This window comes from Paramisgurnus dabryanus, chromosome 19 (genome assembly GCF_030506205.2).
Source record: "Paramisgurnus dabryanus chromosome 19, PD_genome_1.1, whole genome shotgun sequence".
NCBI classification, from domain to species: domain Eukaryota; kingdom Metazoa; phylum Chordata; class Actinopteri; order Cypriniformes; family Cobitidae; genus Paramisgurnus; species Paramisgurnus dabryanus.
Window position 1 is genome coordinate 9587309 of NC_133355.1, and position 17563 is coordinate 9604871.

A 17563-nucleotide genomic window follows, 5' to 3' on the forward strand; every position below is an offset into this window, starting at 1 on the left:
ATCTCCGTGTGTGCTGTAACTCTGTCTGACGCAGCCCCCGCTAGCTTAGCTTAGCACAAAGACTGGAAGTGAATGGCTCCAGCTAGCATACTGCTCCCAATAAGTGACAAAATAATGCGAACATTTTCCTATTTATGTGTTGTGATTTGCATAGTCACACTGTGTACAAATAACAAGGTCAGACACAGCTATCTTTTAACAGTATACATACTGGGAACTATATTCTCAGAAGGCAAAGCACTGCTACTTGGGCGGAGTGATTTGCACAACTCTGTCCAAACACATACATAGGAAAATGTTTGCATCATTTCGTCACTAATTGGGAGCAGTATGCTAGCTGGAGCCATTCACTTCCAGTCTTTGTGCTAAGCTAGGCTAGCGGTGGGTGCATCAGACAGAGTGGGGAAATGGTGAATAAGCTAAATTCCCCAAATGTGGGCGTGTTCCTTTAACAGATAACTTTTGATTTTGAAAAAGTACCATATGCCTTCACCCCAGTGACATTTAGGAGCAGAAGTGGGGGTGGGGCTTCATTAATGTATTTTTTTAATAATACGTTTTTTGTACAATTCACTTTGTACTAATTCATATTAAATAGCCACCTCATAAAATACATACAAATTCCCATGAGATCAGGCTGGTATGTGTGTAGCTGAGTGTGTTAGTATTTTGTAATTGTTTACATATTTTGTAAACATATGTACTGCATCTTATCTTATACTTTTACTATAACAAGTCCTGATGGTTTTAGATGCAGTCCTGCGTTTCTTCCCTTAGCGATTTTCAGTCCCTCCTCTTGATTCATGCATTCTGTGAGCACACATGTAGAATATCCCTAAAACAGACAATGTGTCTATCATTAAACATGTAAATTGTAATTTAATTCAATCTAAAAATGTAAAATACATTTAAATTAAAAAAACTTTTTATTTACTTACATTTATCTCAAGAGCTTAAATTGCTTTCAAACGCACCCACATTTGTGACCAAAACATGACAATTTTGCAAGACTATAACTGTCTACTTAACCACAAAGTCTTCATAAACAGTTTTATTGGCTATTCTAATGCCTTAAATAGTAAATTATAAGATTATATTCTCCCACCTGCAAAAAATGTCATTAGCATGCCCACCCAGCCCACTATGTAGGACCAGGAGAAACGCCAGTCTCCAAAACGCTTGCCCAGGAAGCTTAAGGTTACACCAGTGTAGATTGCCATAGCCAGCAGCACAAATAAAGCTAAAGAAAAGAAATGTACAGAATTGTATAAGAAAAGATAAAAAAAGGCTTAGTTAAAGTCAAAGGAGAGCCCCATCATGACAGGAAAACTTTTTATCATGTGCGTGACTTACTGGAGATGAAAAACATGATGCCTGCAGCAAAGGGACGGCTGAACCTCTCAAAGGAGGAAAAATTCGAGAATGGCCAAATGCCCACAATGATGCCAGCAAAGCATGCTATTCCTGACAGGATCATAAATGCCCGTGTGGCATTCCAGTATGCTGGAGATAAAAATCGAAATTTATTACTGAAACACCTAAAGAGAGATTCTCAATCCCTTTTGCTTAAAAATAGTTTCACTGATTTTTGGATTTCTTATTTTAAATTGTTTTTTTGTTTTTTTTAAACTATTCCTTTAAATCACCTTGAATGAACCAAAGCACAGCTCCTGTAATCTCAGATGTCATCTTATGAGACCAGGGAAACGACTTTAAGGCACCTGTACAGAACATGACTGTGCAATGCTCAGACAACACAAACCAGTGTGAGGCGCCCAATTATTGAAAATAAATCATCAGGTGCCATCTACAGGTGAACTTTAAGGGACACTTTCATTTTAAAGGTTTAATTTATTCACAAATTTAGATGCACTAAGGCTAAAAGGTAGTGACCACCCTAAAAGTTGATGAGAAATGTTATGCTGGAAGAAAGAAGGGTCCATCCCAAATTGTTGCCTTTAAAATGTCTAATACAATTCTCGGATATCTTAAGCTATAGTTTTGTTTAATTAAGCCAATTAATTAAAAGTTTTGTCCACATATTTTCAGCCATGTAGGGTATGTGAAGCAAAAAGTGAATAGATTTATTTTTTTGTTAACTTTATTTGACATACACAAATATACTACCACTTACCTATACTTGCAGTTTGCATATAGCACTTATTAGCCATGCAGTACCTCCACAGGCCCTGATGAGCATAGCTGCCTGAGAGACGATACTGCATCCAATAGTCTGTCGCCGTGGAGACCACTATTAGGATGCTCCCCAATAATGCACAAAAAAGGCCTCCGCTCATAAAACTGTACATCCTGACACACACTGCAACCATGTGCAAAGGAGAAATGAAATAAATAGGAGCCATGACAGTCATCTCACAATGACAATAAATAAACATATTAAGAAATATTCATGCTTTTCAGTCCAAGCATAATAAATTTGGTTTTGGATATCAATGTCTATTTCATACACAAACATTTTGAAATATTTTTCAGTTATGTACTAAAATGCACTCTTGACTGGGAGAGGATATGTACTCTTTACTTGGAATATTTATTATTTCATTCATTTTAAAAACTCTATTTACTGTACTGTGCATATTAATTTTGTTTATTCCTATTATTTTTTGCATAACTTTCTTAAAAAAAAAAAAACATATAGCCTATATGCCTGTATACCTTTTCAGTCAACATATACCTCTATGTAAAGCAAATGTGTTATATAATGTAACTATGAACTAACAAAGTTCAGGCAAACATGAGCAGAAATTTTCTGTGAATCATTCCCAAAACCATTTTTATATAAATTGCCACATTAAGTTAAAAGCAACAATTTACATTAGGGTGTATTAACATTTACAGTGCACAGATTCATGGAGTAAAGTGATAGCCATGTGCATTTAAAGTATAACTACTCGGATTCAACTGAACATTTCAAAGTATGTTTATTTCTTACCTTTTTGCTTCTATGGCAAAACCGTGCTTTCCTTATCCTCTGAGAGGGAGAATGGTTAGGAGGTACACGGGAAAAACACATAGAGAACTTCAAGTTCAAAAGGTTGCCCTTTTTTGTTGATGGTGGCAAAATCCTTTAAATGCTACCTGCTCTGTCCCTGCATACATTTGATCTGGTTAGGGAAGGGGCCCTGCATGTGTGTATGAATGATGTCTGCTGGTTTTGCTTTTGTTTGACTGGGTAGGGTAGACTGTTGCACCATTCAAAGGATTGCTGTGGTGTAGTGGTCAATGCAAAATGCTGAGTTGCATGCTTGCTTTGATGGTATGGTTACCCAGGTTTAATAAGCCTTTAGTCTACAGTGCAACATTCCCAATGTTTCCTATTGACTTCTCCAATTTTTGGATAGAGATCAATCATGAGAAGAAACTCATATGGTCTCTAAATATGTATTTAAATATGTACAATACAAAAAACAAACTCATGCTTTGCTATAAGATAGAATGCACATGTACTTTCTGTATAGTTATTGCAAATCAATTTATTATGATTTTTTTTCAGATATTAAGTGAAAAACTTTTAAAATAAATATAGATTTTAAAATAAATCATATTAAGGGGTAGTATTTGACATTTAAAATTAATTTTCAGTTGAATTTTAAATAAACATTTGTAGGATGCTGTACTTTTAAGAAAAGCTTGTACAAATAACCTTTACAGATCTTTATTAATGAAACATAATAATGACCCCAAGGCAGATGACAAAATAGTCAGTCACAAAATGTTAAAAATATATGGAAAAACACCAAGAGACACCTAGAGTTCACTTTAACCTCCTCCCTAAAAGTTATTTAAAAACTCTTATGTATTTTAAACCATTGATGTCGCTTTTGTACATTGCACATGTTGCTGTGCCTTCCAAATGTTCATTGTGCCATTTAGCATCGTGTCAACAACAACAGAAGATCATAGGAAACATGGGGAATATTTCTTTATGTAGATATTTCACATTTATACCAAGAAAGCGATTTAGACACATCAGTTTTGTCCACTTCGCCATGCTAGGGTTTAATAAATGTCCGGTTCCCCTCCAGCGCTCTTCATTCGTGTCATGTGGTTTGACCAAAATCCCGGATTGGATCTCGGGGGTCACCTGAGAAATTCAACACTCGTCATATTCCTGATTTCTTGTTTCCTTGTGTCCAAGGAAAAGCTGTATATTTTGTACTTGCACTGTATTCTGAGATTGCAAACGGGCAGGTTGTGAATCCTTACGAAAACGCAAGGTAAGATCACTTCATGATTAAATGCGACTATTAAAGGACCGTTTATTTTAAAACTTGAAACTCACGAGGTTGTCGCTTTATGAACAACGAGTACTTTATTAGTCTGAGACTAAGACTTCACGATCGGAAATATATAACTTAGTAACAAACCAACATGCTAAAACTATCGCTTCTGTTTTCTGTCGTTTTTGTAAAAACACGGCGAGTTGTTATAAATACGTGCACAATCATAGTCACGTTCTGTCACGTGTCCACCCAAAAATGTTCATTTATTTAATCATAAAACGCATTTTGTTTCTTATAAAACACTCCATTCCGCGTCTTATTAACGGCAGTTCAAAAATAGGGCAGCGATAAAGCTTGCGGATGGATACATTAATGTTTCTGCGAAAGCCGTACAGCGCGACTCAAAAACACGCTTTACCGTAAAACCATCTGTCATTAAGTACGAAAACACAAGCATAACGATTGAAAACCGACTTCGAGGATCAACAGGTCGTAATCTCGCCTTCGTCGAAGGGCGGGAGGGTGTAGCATACGCAACAAAGCCGCGCGCAATGCGCAAACCTATGCAACCGAATGAGCGCAACGACAACAGGAACACCTTCCGTCTTCCTCCACCGCGGTCTCCATTTTAACTCCTCGCCCAGCCTGCACCTCACGTGTCCTGGACTGTCTTTCTCACATGACCCGTGTGTTTGTCCCCGTGATCAGCGCTTCCATCTCCCGTATTTCAAGTGTCGCTGAATATTGCGATTTTAAATCCGCTCGCCTTCATGGATATGCTCGAACAGAGCTTGGACACCTCGACGAGGTATGAGCGCGTCCTTTATGCGAGGCCACTAGACAGGCCCCAGTCGACCATTTTCTTTTCTGTTTTTAAACCTTGGCAGTTAGCGATCATCTTTTAAGTTTGTTTTTCTGACTATTGTTAAGTTTTGTGCATGCCATTTATATAGAAAGTCAAGCGTAAGACGTGATCGGCGCAACGACAAAACAACATACAGTACTGTTTAAATACCCACGGTGAACATATTTATATCAGTATTAGCACGATTGCTAATTTGGTGATTTTTATCTAGGTTTCGTTATTTTCAAAACTCTGCTCTGTAAGCCGGTATACTAGTTTGTTTTGCAAGGAGAATTATTATTTTTCTTTTCTTTTGGGGATACAAGATGCACTTTACGGGATATTTTAACCATAATAATCGCGTTTAGTGGTGTCGAAAATCTCTTTAGCAGTTTAATGCATTATATCAACCTGCAACCGATCTTTAGTCGTTATCTTATTTTAAAAGCTTTTATTTTTGCAGTCTCTGTTTATTCTTCTGCATTTTTACGAAAAGTATGTTATTTTATTTATTTATTTATTTAAAAAAAATGTAGCTGATTTTTTTTTTAGGTTTGTCAAGCGAAAGTGGTCAGTTTGTAAAGGGTGGGGGCGGGGCGTTCACCATGGTTGAAGTTCACAGAGCAGAAATATTTATGTCTATAATACGTACACCTATAAAACATGACATAAGTTTTCTTTTCTTTTTTTTGTTTCTATTTATCTTTCATATCTTTGCCTTTTTGTCATCGTTTGCTTTAGGCCTGGCGAATTTACTAAAACCCCATGATTATATCTTCACCATAAACTTTCTCTTGAAGAAACCTAAGAAGTTATTTTATAATATGACCTGAAACTCTCTTTGCAGTCACGAGAAACAGGAAACTGAGGAGGGTGTTCAACTACAGGAAGGTAATTTATGTGAAATATATCCAGCCTTATCTATTGTGTGATTGGTATGATAAACATGTAGGCTATTCCAGTGAATTTGTAATAGAGAAAAAAAATGCATCAGACAATCTAACACAGTTTCTGGTGCATTTCTCAGCAGAGGGGGTGGGGGCCGAGGAGCAGGCGGCGGTTACCATAGCGAGCGTCCAGCAAGCAGCAGCGTTTGGAGACCATAATGTTCAATACCAGTTTCGCACAGAGAGCAATGGTGGACAGGTCAGTGTGACCTTTAACCTTCCTTCATAGGGGGTGTGCAAGCTACCCAGGGTTCAAACTGGGGTGACTGTCATAAAACACGACCTGGGGTTCTGTGCCCCTTTGATGGCTCTCACGAGAGCCATATGTTCAGCAGTGATTTAAAGCTACATCTTCAAGGCAATGTTTATGTAACTTAAATCCACATCAAAAGATGCCACATGTTAAAGAACGCACAAAAAAATCTAACTAGCAGGGACAAATACTTAACACACGTTCTTCAAATGTGACATTTGTGTTTATCCCTGCTCTTGGGTTTTGCAGGTGACGTATCGCGTGGTCCAGGTCACAGAAGACCATTTGGAAGCGGCAGGAGATGGAGGAGCTGCAGTCAGTGTGGTGTCCACGGCTGCTTTTGCAGGAGCACAGCAGGCAGTAGCGCAGGTATTTATATGGGTTAAACAGATAAGAATCAAGAGACCTTTTATTGAACATGTTGATATTCGTGGCTTCATTGGGATTGACTTTTTGCATCTTCTGTATAGCCAGGTCCATTGTCATTTTGCTTAAAATAAAGTTTGTTTGCGGTGTTTAGGCCGTTATCCAGAACCCCTTCAATGGAGGGAGTCCAGCAGGGGAGACGGTGGGTGGAGAAACGCGCTTTGCCTACTTTCCTGCAGCGACTGTCAGCGATGGTACAGCTGTGTCAGTGCAGGCCACGTCTGATCCAACTCTTACACAGGCTGGAGGTCAGTTTAAAAAAAAAATTAAAACATTTGCTATTAGCTGTAAGTAGTATGCTGACCCCCCCAAAAGACAAATCTTACTTGTGCACATGTGCTTTTTTATTGCATTTTTCTTGCACTGTAAATTAATTAGTTTTTTATAGCTTATGACAAATAAACACTTTTTCGGTTTTCATTAGGTCAGTTTTATGTGATGATGAGTCCACCAGATGTGTTACAGACTGGTACACAGCGGACAATCGCCCCTCGTACGCACACTTACTCCACGTAAGTACTGTCCACGGGTCTGCCCTGTGTTATATACACAATGATTTAGGTCCCCTTTGCTGGTTCACAAAAGCTGAGCTCGACTGTGAGCTTGATTATTTATTTTTAATGGGAAATGCTAAGTGCCAAAAAATAACTTTGTTGAGTTGACAAAACAAACATTACAGTGTGCTAAAGGCATACAGACTTAGCCGTTGCAATGTTTTGTGGTAACATGGTATTATTTATAGATACTCATATTTAATTTAACAAATTGTTATGTTTTGGGGGAGTTGTTGATAAAACAATACAATGGAAACACTAACGTGAATTTTAAGTTCAAATCGTAACATCCTGGAAAACAGGGCAATGTCATAAAAATTTAATTATGAATGTCAATTGAAATGAATTCAAATGTCCCAATCAATTTGAAGTTTCACAAAATTAAAGTCAGAAAAAAACATATTTGTCCCACTTGCCTGCCATCCCCAGAGACCTCGGTGATCGTGAGACTCTTCATCACAACAGCTCAGACTGGTGAGGAAGACTTTTTACTAACCCCCCCTTCAGCTGCCAGTCTGTTCTGTTCTTCTAGTTATAACTGCACTAGCCCATTCATCACTAGAGAGCAGTTTTAATCTGTTTAAGTGTAGATGTGTTTGATGGCGTTTGGATTTCCTCCTGGATCTCAACATGTTTGTCTTTCAAAATTGATGTGGGGCAAATAAAGGGTTACATTTGCTTCTTATGCATATTAAATGTTTATGCAAATAACACCTTAAATTTTAAGCAAATCATATGGTATGGATTAATGTGATATCAGTTTTTGAACTGGAGGTTTTGGGGGTGTTAAAATTAAGCGTGTTGATAAGGTAGTTTAACAGTGTGATAAATCAAGCTCACCACACCAGTCGCACTTTCTGTTTCCTCTTTCTTTACACAGGAAGATTGATGGACCCAGAGCACCTCGTGATGAGAGAAGGAGAGCACAGCATAATGAAGGTAAACCAATGCAATACTCGCAGCTACAACCAGGCTCTGTATTGTATGAATGTATTGTAGTGTAGTCTTAAAGGTCCCGTTCTTTCTGTGTTTTTGAAGCTTTGATTGTGTTTACAGTAAGCAATATAACGTGTTCATGTTTCACATGTAAAAAATGTAGTATTTTTCACCCAATTTACTTATCTGTATACCACTGTCGTCAAAATAGACTGATGTCTTCCTTGTTCTATGAAGTTCCTCCTTCAGAAATGCGTATCGAGTTCTGGTTGTGTAGCTTGATTAGTGTGTTGTGATTTGATAGCAGCTTAGCTTGCCGTTAGCGTAGCTGGTGACTGACGTATTACTGTGGGCGGAGTTTAGTCAAAAACTGTTCTACTGACATCATTAAAGCAGGAAGTAGAGGGCTGTAGTCCAAACCGACCGTCCGCTGTAGGCTATGAAAGGCGAATTCTGTTAAAGAAAATATATCGCCTGGCAGTGAACTTTAAGCTTTATCATTTTGCAGGTATTACTTATGCTATTATCATGGATTAAAGTTCTCCGTCGTAGCGACGGATTTCCGTCGATTGCAGCGAGTCTACGACGGATTTCCGTCAGTTGCAAAATTATTAAATTAACTTTTCATAAAGACGCAGTGTATTCACCTTGTTAAGTGGAATGTGATAAAAGCCTGGAGTGGAGCGAAATCACGTTCCTCTCTCCACTGTAAGCGTTCTGTAATCATACGCACCAGATCCACTCCGGGTTTTCTGGCTGTATTTCACGTTAAGCTGAGGTAAAACTTTATTTCTGCTAGCATGGACATACTTGTAATGCAGGAAGGATCCGATGTTTTGGACATCGATAAAGGTGTATAAGACCAATGGAGATTAACTTGACTTAGCGAAATGAGGAAGATTGGCAAGCCTTTCAGTTCGTGGGCTAAGAAAATCAAACAGCCAGGTAATTTACGTGTCTTTGCACAGTAAGCCTAGGGTCCTGTATTTTGGGGGTAATTGATTTGTCTCGTACATGATCGTTTTTGACTGCTACGCTGATCTAACCAGTGGCTGATACAACGAGTTGTTAAACTCATGGGTAAACTTCACTTGGCGCCACAAGAATCAAGAGGCAGTCAGATGACATCAAAATCCCGTGAGAGCGAACCGAGAACTCATTAGACGAGACTGCTTCCGAAATGCTCTCGCAGTACTTTGATGTCATCCACCTGTCAGTTCTTGCAGTTGCATGTGCGCGTGGTCAGGAAATCTTGACGTTTGTACATGTATCCGCATTTAAAAACAAGTGATTTTAAATTGAAACAATAACAACAGTGTTAAATGCGCTGTTTCTGTATGAGGGGAATAAGCAAGTCGCGCATTCGCTTGTCTTTGAGCTTGTGAGTATTTTTGCCGCTTTATTTACATAAGGTTATTATGCGTCAAAAATCCAGTCTTTGCAAGTATCATCAAACACGACCATTTAGAGCTTAGGAGAAAGTAAACAGCAGAAAAAAGTTAACTTTTTTGCGTATCTATCACTAATGTTAATCAAAAAATTAATCTCTCACTGCTCTTGACTTAATCAATTTATACCTTTACTAAGATATATACATTATTGTTTATTATTCTCATTTCATCACTGACTGTTTATCCGTGAGCTTGAATTTTGTTCTTGTGTAATATACGCACGTTGCGCACAATGCGTTGTTTTAAGTGCATAACATTGCGCATAAAATAGCACCTCAGCTCTGCCTCTATTGTAAAATAATAATTTGTTGATAAAGGGTACAATCATTCAATGTACAACTGTCACGATTACAGGCATCCTGTGCGAATTATACACGAGTTTTATTCGAGTTGCTCGTTCAGGGTTTATATTCATACATAACATTACTGTATTAGAGCTGTGACTGTAAGCTGTTTTGTGAACAGAACAGACCCTGGATTATTCGTTTATGTGTACTGAATAATATGATATGAAAAAGTTGTATTTGTTCACATTTTTAAATGCATTATATAACATGAACAAACTATAGAAAATATAGAGTATATAAGCATTTATTAATTCATGTTTATGTCATTAAAGTAATTGATGTTAGTTCATAGTGCATTCACTAATGTTAACAGTTTCAACCTTGATTTAAAAAAATGTATAAGTAAATGCCAACATTAATAAGATTTACAATTAATAAATAATTAAGGTTCATTAAAGGTGGGTGATATTCATATTTCTTTTTATATAGGGAGTTATTTAGCTGTTTCACCTTAATCTGAAATGCCCTGCAAACTACATTTTACAGAATACATTTTTTTAGTTTGTCACAACAAGTAGATTAACATGACGGGATAACGTTTTTAACCCTTAGTGCAGGAGTCACAAGTGTTTTGTTTTAGACAGATATTAAAGGTAATGGTTCAATTAAAGGACTGTGTTAAAAGTAAAGCTGTAAATTAACAAACTATTAATAAAGCTATCATATGTTGTAATTAAGTGTTAACACTGTTTATTCACAAAAAACATACTCGCACTGCTGTTGTATTTCATAGCAGTTGGCAACCCTATAAATGCCACAGTAGACTTTAATATGGCATCAATGGCAAAAAACATCTCCCCTTAGAATGCTATTGGTCTCGCCTTTTTACAAGGAATATGTCTTGGCCTGAAAAAAATTTCAGTCAGAAGAATTTTTTTCACTTTAATCCATGTATTATACACTGACTAGGGTTTAAAAAATGGGATCAGAAAGAATGGGACTTTTAAATTCTGAAACTGAGCCCAATGTGAACATCATCATGACCAAATAATAAATTGAATAAAAAATGAAAATTTTGTCATCATTTACTCACTCTCATGTTGTTACAAGACTGTATAAATTTCTTTGTTCTGATGAACACAAAGGAAGATATTTTGAGAGGTTTGTAACTAAAATGTTCGTGGACCCCATTTACTTCCATAGTATTCTTTTTTCCTACTATGGAATTGAATGGGTTTTACAAATGGTTTATTTATAATCCAGTCTATTGAATGAAATATGTTACATCAGTTCATAACGTTACAAAATTGTTGTGTGTGTTTCTGCAGTGGAAAGGAGGAGAAGAGACAAAATCAACAACTGGATTGTTACGCTATCTAAAATCATCCCTGACTGCAATATGGATAACACCAAAACGGGAGCGGTACGAAATATGCAGAAAACCAGTTAAATGTCCTGAGTCACTTATGTCTTCCCATTTTGAATAAAATCTTTTTCCTCCTCACTAGAGTAAAGGAGGTATCCTGTCTAAAGCTTGTGACTACATTAGAGAACTCAGACAGACTAACCAGAGGCTACAGGAGAGTTATAAAGAGGTGGAGAGAATACAAGTGGATAATGAGCTACTTAGACAACAGGTAAATCTGTGATGTTTCAAATTTATGACACTAAGGTCTAAACAGATTGAAAGAAAACTTTGCATAAATGCCAGAATGTTTGTAATAGGGTTCCCACGGGTCCTTGAAATTTTTGAAAGTTTGTGAATCTGGGGGGGATTCAATGACCTGGGAAGCTTTTGAATATATGCATACATAGATACAGGTCATTGAAAGTGCTTGAATCTATTTTATGCAAGAAGTTTTCTGGGGAAAAAATCCATATTATTCCCTGTGTAGTGTAGGATAATCTCATAAAAATTCTAGACTTTTTAAACACACATGCTAAACTGTTCGCTTAAATGCTTATATCTTCTGTATGTGAATGTTGATTCATACCAAAATGCTTTTTTGCGTAGTTGTGTTTGACACATGAAAACGTCTTGGGTTATGTATGTAACTGTTGTTCCCTAAAAAGGGAACAAGGCGCTGCGTCTCCCTTGCCATACTTCCTGCGTCCCTGTAACAGTGTTTTTGGCGATATATCAGATAGCAATATACTTCCTGGCTCCCGCGTCACCCTGTCTTTGACGTTAAGCCTCATCATTGGTTCAATTTGATATACACATTCAGATGCACTTACCCAAAGTGTCACTGCAGTGATGCAGCGCGAGTTCCCTTTTTTGAATGATATTCTATGGGCAGGGCGCGTTTGCGCGCTGTTTATGCGCGCCGAGCGCCTTGCGGTTTTTTGCCGCCTGCCGCGCACGCGTTTTTGAAGGAGCGCTGAGAGCGGAGAAGCGCCCGACGTCATTCGTGTCTTTCCATTGTCCAATCAAATGAGGGGAGAGGCGGGCCTTACGTTGTGGTGAGGGAAGTTTACAGTTGCTTTGAAGAACCGGACTCCACTCGCTCACTCTCTCCTGTGTTTCTGCACCTCTCACCCTCAAACAAGGTCAGAGCAAGCGTCCTCTTTTTAAAGTTTCTGCTGATATGACAGTTAACAGCAAAAGAGCGCTCACGCTTCAATATTTGATTGACAAGACAGCTGACTCGGTGGTTGCTTAGCAATATGAAAAGCCGCGTCGCACTGCTCTTTTTTTAAAAAAGGCAGTGCGTCGCGCCTTGCGTTTGCAAGCGTTTAAAGCGCTTTTGGTGTGACTGAAGCCTAACAAGGTATCTTTATAGGTAACACGATGTAACCTTGCTCTCACTTGAAATGTGTCCCCACATTTAGTCCTTGAATTTTAGGGTATTGGACCTGGAAAGTCCTTGAAAGGTCCTTGAATTTGAAGTTAACTAAGGTGTGGGAACTCTGTTGTATGTAATAATCTGTGTTATTTCAGCATGATTTGAATATTTTGTGCATTTGCAAGCATCTTGTGGGATTTTAAACAAAATAAGGATATGTTACCTTTTTACACTGCTGTTTACATGTCACAAATTAGAGATTTTATAAAACTACTCTTAAGACTTTTATACCATTCCATATATTTTTAATATCAGGGGTCTCCAACCTTTTTGTGAGCAAAGGCTACCACAATGGATAAAACAAATCTGGAGGGCTACTTTTTTGATGTAGTCTACTCAAAACGTTTTTGTTTTACTTGTTATTTTATTTTATTTTACTTGTTGATATGTTTTATTATTTTTTAAAATGTTAATAAACATAAAATTAAGTCAAGCTAATATAAAAATCTGTAATAAATAAATATTAAAATGTAAGCTATTAAAGGCGGGGTGTGTGATTTAAAAAAAAAACACTTTGGAAAAGAGAATTGTGCCGACTACTAAAAAACACACTTGTAGCCAATCAGCAGTAAGGGGCGTGTCTGCGAAGCAAAATCGTTGCCTGAGTTGCGTATGTGTGGGGTGGGTCTATCAAAAGAAGATTCAGAAATCATGCACCCCGCCTTTAATAGAATATGCTTTGACAGGCAACTCACAGACTCGGGCACCATGTTGAAGACCACTGCTTTATATGATTAAAATGAAATGGGAACTTATTATAATCAGTAGTGAAACTGACTAACTAGTCTATGCATGTGTAATAGAACAGTATATTCCTGTACTATAAGTATGTAATGTAATATATTTTCCTCTGTAGATTGAAGACCTGAAGAACGACAATGCACTGCTTAGAGCTCAATTACAACAGCACGGCCTGGAAATCAGCGAAACTACATCACAGTGACAAAAACATTAACCAGCTAGAGACTCGACAGCAAAGCGGATTTATAACCCCCAAGAACTCACTTGCTCACGTCTCATCACAGACTTCAGATATTTAGCTGTTCAGTAGGATATGAATGCGTATGTTACACAGACAAAAGACTTTGACAGTAGTGAAAATGTACCTGCTGTAAAAGCACACTTTGGTTTCTCTTTCACTCCTACGAGAACTCGGGACCCTGGACTCACTCAGTATGGAATTACCCTCCTGCATCCGGCTTTCAACAGATCTTTGTCCTATTTTGAATATTGGAACCAGTTATATGCCTGCTCATGCCTAATGGTCATCGTTTTTTGTTTTGTTAATACACTTTTATGACAGAAGGTCTTTTTTGAAGGGTTTGTTTGGTATTGTATTTATTAGCCTTCGAGAGTAATTACACAGCAGGTATACAAAACCTTTGCATTTGGCTTAAAGCTAAAAACGTCAACCTCAACAAAGTTGTCATGCGACCTACATTGACTGAGGGTTTTTTTATTTTATTTTGCAGTTTTGTCCTATATCAGACTTGAGGATGGATGATTAATCAGACATTACATAATGGCACATCAGGACTAATTACTTTACAGTAGGCGTAGACTGTAAATGAACATTTTTGTTTATAATAGAGATTGGTAAATTTGATGACTAAACTTAAACTATGTTTGAGCGACATTGTCTACCGTTTTCAGAATATACAGATTTTAATGCACTGTGATTTAGTGAAGGCAAAACAAGTAGCTCAGGGTTTGAGATGCAGGACAATACAAAGGCTCTGGAATCCCTTAACCTTCTAACCCTGCACTTTTTGCCCTTTTGGCTTCACATAGTAGACGTAATGTGTATATATCATGTATTTCAACCCACTGTTCTTAACTCAATTAATGAATTCTACACAAATGTATCTGGAAAGTCCTATTTCCCAATTTAAGTTGTGAAAAATAGAATGGAAGATTTTTTTTCATCATTTGTCTTCATTTCCAAGCAGTCATCAACTATGTTTTGAAAAATAAAACTGAAGAGCTGTTAAGAAATGGACAAATATCACAAAATTGTAAGTGAGTAAATTATCTGATGATGGCTATGCATAAGGAAAACAAACCACAGGTATACTTTCTTGTCAATAGTAGCTCTTACCAGTTCAAAATCAGCGGATTAGACCTAAAATAATTTGCGTGGTTTGCAAACCAAAAATTCTAATATGAGTTTCATAGATTACACAGCAATACAAAGTAAACGGACAGTTATTTGCTCAGATGTGTTGTCTTACAGTACTAATGCTGGATTAAAATGACTGTTGATTTATAAAGTGATAGTATAGTCTAATCAGTAGACTCTAATGCACTCTTGCTGTTTAATTCAAATGATTGTATATGATGAGATAGAAATGATGAGGTTTTAATGATGTCTGATTATTCAATTCAGAAACTCGCAGCATGGCATTCTTACCCATAGATTGAACTCTATAAGCTATACATTTGATTTGTTTATACTTGATGACTGTTGCTGTTTAAATAAAAAAATTATGAAATTATTATAAATCTTTATTTTCATAATTATATGTCTTCTGGAAGATCAGTCTGTATTTGGTTTAGAAAAAGTTTGAGCAGGAGATCAACATTGCGTGAATGTTTTGTTTGTTTTGGGTGTTTGCGTGTCACGAGTACTACTTGACAACTTTATAAGGAAGTCTATATATGGACATGATCTCTTACATCAAGCAGCAAATTTGAATAGAAAAGCATTACAGTCCGGAAATACTTCTGTGGAGGTGTATTTCGTCTTTGGTAAGAACAATTTTACATTTTGACAATTTTTAAAGATAAGATATATGATAGGATTGTCACAATATCAGATTTTATGTACAAGATTGTCGTGGACAACGGAATTCATTATTCACAACAATATTACGAATTGAATAAAATCTATTGGAAATTACCTTTAATTTTGTTTATTATTTGTTTTGTCATTTTTTGGTCAATATATCACACTAAAATACAATTGTAGGACAACAGAGAAACAATTTTGTAACCCATCGTGGTTCTCAAAGCAAAACTTTGTAAAAACAGGTGTAAATTTGTCACCTGCCGTTTAAGCGTTATTTAAATAAGACGCTAGTTTATCATTCACGCATTTACGGTAATGTGTGCAGTATTAACATTAAATCGGTAATTACAGTTAATATCAGGATTATTATATATCCTACTGTATATGTATTTCTGTCTCCAGACTTTCTCACGTCTGCAGATCTTTTTGCTCACTGTCAATTCACAATTAGCAGCAATGACGACATCCCAAAAGCACAGATTATTCTGTTCTGAGCCAATGGGGGACAAATCTGTTTACGCACTTCCTGGAATTGGTCCTGTATTGGGTGGACGACTTGAAAAGATTGGAATAAGAACAGCAAAGGACGTCCTAGGTCGTTTCCTGGTCTTGGGGATGGATGAGTGGAAGTTTAAGAACTGGCTTAGAGACTCGTGTAGAGCAAATGCAAAGCATCAAAGGGATTGTTACAACTGTCTGAGGGAATGGACAAATAATTTTTTGTAAAATCGACAAAACTGATTGGCTTTCATGTTACTCATGTTAATATTATTTATATAAGCTTCTGCAACTGTAAGGTTGCGTCTTATAAATGTTCCTTTATCTTTACTGCATATGGCTTTAGTAAGGAAACGCATGTTTACGTTTACGTCACATAACAAGAACAAATACTGCATCACAGTGCAAAACTATTTGTATGCTTATTTATCAATATTTGTAGAAATACAAATAATATATAAATAATGTATATTATTTATTAATAATATATTATATTTATATAGTATAATATATTAATAATGTATATATTAAACCTTTGACTTCTTTTTCATAATATAGATTTTTTTATCAGCCACAGAGTAATCATTCAGTTAGCTACATTTAGGACTTTTCTCAATAAATACTAAGGTATTGTAATGTCCAACTAATGCTATTAATTTGTAAAGCAAATTAAAATAATAATTGATTCCTCTAGTCATGACCTATTCTTGAATAAATTATCTAATCTTGATAAACCTAAATTCTTCAATTTTAAAAAAAACTTTACATATTGTCTGTGTTTAAATAATTCTTTATTTATTTCGGAGAAATGCTGTTCTACGTCATATTTATTTTTTATCTTTAAATTATCAAATCTTAAGTATGGATCCTCTTTAACTGTTTCCAAATGTATACTGTGGTTAAATTAGTCGTTGTTAATAAGAGTTCACTAAGTATGAATTTCTTTAAACATTACATTGCAGATTGATCAAGAGATTGAGAGAGTATAGGTGGGTGAGCTAATAGATTTGCTTTGTTTATACTATAAGGACTGCTTATGTTTGTACTTAAACACAAGACAAATAAAAGAATTACAAAAAGTGGGGATGTTTGGACATGTAAGAGCTGGCTAAGAGACTCATGTCGAGCTAATGCAAAGCATCAGAAGGACTGTTAAACTGAATGGACTTATTTTACACATGTTAATATTTATATTGGCTTCTGCAACTTTGCTGAATACACAGTGCAAAACTTAAAAAATTGGCTTTTACGGGATAGTTCACCTACAGTATAAATGGAAATTCTGTCATAATTTTCCCACTTTCGTCTTGTTACAAACTTGTATTAATTACTTTGTTCTGAATGAACATAAAGGAAGATATTTTGAGGAATGTTTGAAACCAAACCATTCATGAGCCTCATTGACTTACATAGTAAAAAAAAAAGAATACTGAAAAAAAAAATCCTTTCAATTTACGTAATTTTAATGTGTACATCGGTCCCACATAAT

The 17563-nt window shown here is 36.4% G+C and overlaps 2 protein-coding genes and 1 pseudogene across 4 annotated transcripts; 2 read left to right on the forward strand and 1 right to left on the reverse strand.

Moving 5' to 3' along the window:
- Window positions 1–505: 505 nt before the first annotated feature.
- Window positions 506–4212, reverse strand: lim2.4 (lens intrinsic membrane protein 2.4). Its single transcript, XM_065288016.2, has 5 exons — window positions 2135–4212; window positions 1647–1721; window positions 1354–1503; window positions 1106–1240; window positions 506–835 (listed from the first exon to the last, which is right to left on the reverse strand). Exons 1-5 carry the CDS (start codon window positions 2394–2396, stop codon window positions 774–776), a joined length of 684 nt encoding a protein of 227 aa, XP_065144088.1. The 5' UTR covers window positions 2397–4212; the 3' UTR covers window positions 506–773.
- A 272-nt stretch (window positions 4213–4484) lies between these two features.
- usf2 (upstream transcription factor 2, c-fos interacting) lies at window positions 4485–14106 on the forward strand. 3 transcript variants are annotated; one of them, XM_065287994.2, is made up of 11 exons: window positions 4489–5052; window positions 5936–5979; window positions 6119–6234; window positions 6538–6657; window positions 6809–6962; window positions 7139–7226; window positions 7698–7742; window positions 8149–8207; window positions 11271–11365; window positions 11451–11579; window positions 13645–14106. In XM_065287994.2, exons 1-11 carry the CDS (start codon window positions 5015–5017, stop codon window positions 13729–13731), a joined length of 975 nt encoding a protein of 324 aa, XP_065144066.1. In that variant the 5' UTR covers window positions 4489–5014; the 3' UTR covers window positions 13732–14106. The 3 variants fall into 3 exon arrangements, with proteins under 3 accessions (XP_065144072.1, XP_065144066.1, XP_065144056.1); XM_065287984.2 differs by having other exon boundaries at window positions 4495–5052; window positions 6116–6234; XM_065288000.2 differs by lacking the exon at window positions 7698–7742 and having other exon boundaries at window positions 4485–5052; window positions 6116–6234.
- A 148-nt stretch (window positions 14107–14254) lies between these two features.
- Window positions 14255–17308, forward strand: LOC135777774 (barrier-to-autointegration factor pseudogene; annotated as a pseudogene).
- Window positions 17309–17563: the final 255 nt, after the last annotated feature.